The sequence below is a fragment of the Galeopterus variegatus genome, unplaced genomic scaffold, assembly GCF_000696425.1.
Source record: "Galeopterus variegatus unplaced genomic scaffold, G_variegatus-3.0.2 Scaffold1197, whole genome shotgun sequence".
Taxonomy (NCBI): Eukaryota; Metazoa; Chordata; class Mammalia; order Dermoptera; family Cynocephalidae; genus Galeopterus; species Galeopterus variegatus.
The window spans coordinates 423139-426167 of record NW_007727308.1 but is presented as its reverse complement, the minus strand read 5'-3'; the positions used below and the strand labels follow the sequence as shown (position 1 = coordinate 426167).

Sequence of the window (3029 nt, the reverse complement as noted above, 5' to 3'; positions counted from 1 at the left end):
AAGTTGCTGAATCACTGGGACCCGGAAGGGCGAGGCTGGCAGCTACGTGCCGTTGAGCGCTAGTGAAATGGTGGCCGCGGAGCGCATGAACTGGCGCCCGTGCGCGTCAGGGCACATGCGCGCAAAGTTATGCCCAACATCGGTTAAGGTGATATTCTGTAGATGTCTACATTGTAAAGGAATGATTATTTGTTTGAACCTGTGGCTACTTTCTTGAAGAAAGTAAGTCATTTCTCGAAGAAGAAAGTCGTTAAACTTAACCTTCTTCAAAAAATGTCATCAAACTTACCTTTAGATGAGCCTATATATGATAGATCTGCAAGCTGTGGATTCCTCCATAGCTAAGAGGCAGGTTGCAGAACAAGAATTTAGTGGCTACTGTCAACATACCAGGCCAGTGATATCTAAAGCTTGTCATCAGTCTTCGAGGTTTAGGGGGTCTTGAGCTTAGAGAAGTAGACCTTGCAGAAGGGAGTTTTACCTAACCCACCACATTTCATCCTGGCTTAGTGAAATTTGTGACAGCCCTGGTCAACCTCCAAGAGGAGTCTAACTGCCACATCCATCTGAAAGACCCAGGGGTTACCAACTGTGGGCCAAACTTTGGTGGATCCTGCATTAATATGTCCTAGAATATTCTAGGTAATACATTTCCCTTCCCTGTCTGCTATTTTGGCTATCCAAGCAAAAACTTCAGAAGAAATTCCCAGCTTGATAATCTGATTGAAATTGCTAAGGTACTTCAGATCGGAAGAAGTAAAAGGAAGACACAGTATAGAACACTACATATATGAAGTACAATCAGTTTTTCACTCTTTTCTGTGAGAAGGACCTAAAGATTTTATGCATACAAGCAATTTCTCCACTGAACACTGGAAGCACTACATTTTCCCCATGAAGAAGCCTGCCACCATCATAGGAAAATTCTGGTATGTAGTACTCGTTAAGCCATCGAAAAACAATGTGAAAGCAACTGAAAAAGTAGTAACTTTGCAAGCCAACAAATAAGTGGAGCCAAAAAAAAAAGAATGAAGGTGTGTAGAAATAAATTCTGAATTTGAGCAACTTAAACTGTTTGTACTGAATAAGCAAGAGGCTATATTGGGCAGATGCAAGAGGAAGCAATGAAAATTATAAAAAACTAAACAAAACCTTATACAATTTTCAGACCATTTTTCCACATTAAAACATCTACTGAGGGAGGCAGAAGGGAAACGTGGGCAGTTAAAACTGTAATTACTGACATTGCAAGTATTCATCTGAGGTACATAAACTTAAATACCTTGATATCTTTCTGTTATGATTAAAGAAATACAAATTCAGTCTTCCTCCACAATACTCTGGGTTGGACAAAATCATTAAATCATTTCAAGTAGGTATGATTCTGTATCTTGAAACACCACATCCTCAGCTTATCATGCTTGAGAATAGAAAAACTATGATATATGGAAAGACAAAACACTCCCTTTTTTATAAATCAAGGAGATTTTATCCCACCCTGCTGGCCCAGGCTCTAAGAAATTTAATTCTGGCAGGCATTGCCGATAGGTAGAAGTGGGAAACAAACCTACATGAATAGTGGGGGTTGTCCAGAGTGTCTTTGCACTAAGAACTGGCAGAATCAGCCATTAGTTCTGGTGGGTCTTAGGCAGTCGGGGGATATGAAGAGAGCAGTTATGTTGTGTGGGGTCATAAGCAGCAGGCTAGAGCAAGCAGAAGAAAGACATGACCTCCAGGCTTTGCCCTTCTGCCTCGCTTCTATTCCTTTTTGCTTCTATTTCTTTTAATGTACTTGCAATGTTTTCCTGCCACCTTCCATTGGTGGTCAGTTGTTGTATGATGAAACAAAATTCTTAACAAGGATTCAGAGATAATTTGGTTTCGTCTCTTTTTTTTTAATTATTTTATTTTATTTTGTCAATATCTGCTGTACGGCCAAAAAAAAAAAAAAGAAGAAGAAGAAAAAATAAAAAGAAATGAAGAAAATCTGAGAGAGCTAGCAGACAACTTTAAGCACACAAACATCTGAATCATGGGTATTCTGGAAGGGGAGAACAAAGTAAAAGGCATTAAAAAAATATTCAATGAAATAATAGCAGAAAACTCCTCAGCTTCTTCCAATAGTAAGAACCAGTAAGATGCACATTTTTCTGTACTGTGTGTTGAGCAAAGTTCCTGTTTCTATTACTAATGATAGGTCTCTTCTTTATATCTTTAATGATTATTTTACAGAAGCCCTTTTGCCTTACTTCTATACTGAAACAGATTCTGAAGCTCTTAAAGGCTCTTTAGCAACAGATTATAAATGATGAAGTACCTGGGAAAAAACCATTTCATTTCATTTTCTTTCAGGTTTTAGGTAAAACATAGCTCATGAATTTAGTCTCAGTAATTTAAATTCTTTTAAGTTTTACTCCTGAAAAAACAGAATAGATTTTTCTCCCTCATTTTCAGAAACTACAAAAACATGTTAACAAAACCAATGTCACAGATATTATGAGTATCAATCATCAAGGGTTTTGAAATTCTAAGAGATAATATTTGAGATTTACATTACAGTAGTAGTAATGTAGCATTGAGCCCTTGAGCGATGTGGAAGGATTTGAAAAAGTGATAGCTTTGTAAGGCAGCAAATCAGTTGAGCTGGGGAAAAAAAGAATGAATGAATGTAGGAGAGAAGAAATAAATTCCAAATTGAAAAATTTTGATTATCCAACACAGATGTGTTTACCTTACTTAACACATGTGTGCTGGGTAATCTTGTCAACGTGGCTAGCCTTCCGCAGGATATTAGTCAAACACCAGTTGAAACATTGTTATGAGGGTATAGTTGAGATTAATATTTTAATCAGTAGACTTTACATAACGCAGGTTATTCTCCATAAATAGGTGTACCTCATTCAATTAGTTGATTGCCTTAAGAGAAAAAAGACTTAAGTTCCCTGAGGAAGAGGAAAATCTGCCTGCAGTCTGCCTTCAGACTGGAGCTGCAACATCAAGTCTTCCCTGTGTCTCCAACCTGCTGACCT

At 37.8% G+C, this 3029-nt stretch overlaps 1 protein-coding gene and 1 pseudogene across 1 annotated transcript; both read left to right on the top strand.

Annotated features, from left to right (window-relative positions):
- LOC103592670 overlaps positions 1–1236 on the top strand; it is a 2284-nt pseudogene extending 1048 nt beyond the window's left edge.
- A 67-nt stretch (positions 1237–1303) lies between these two features.
- On the top strand, positions 1304–2309 carry LOC103592669 (tripartite motif-containing protein 60-like; the record flags this gene model as incomplete). Its single annotated transcript, XM_008575469.1, has 2 exons — positions 1304–1548; positions 2168–2309. Coding segments are annotated over 2 exons (387 nt in total), but the record flags the coding sequence as incomplete, so codon positions are not given.
- Between the last annotated feature and the right edge of the window lie 720 nt (positions 2310–3029).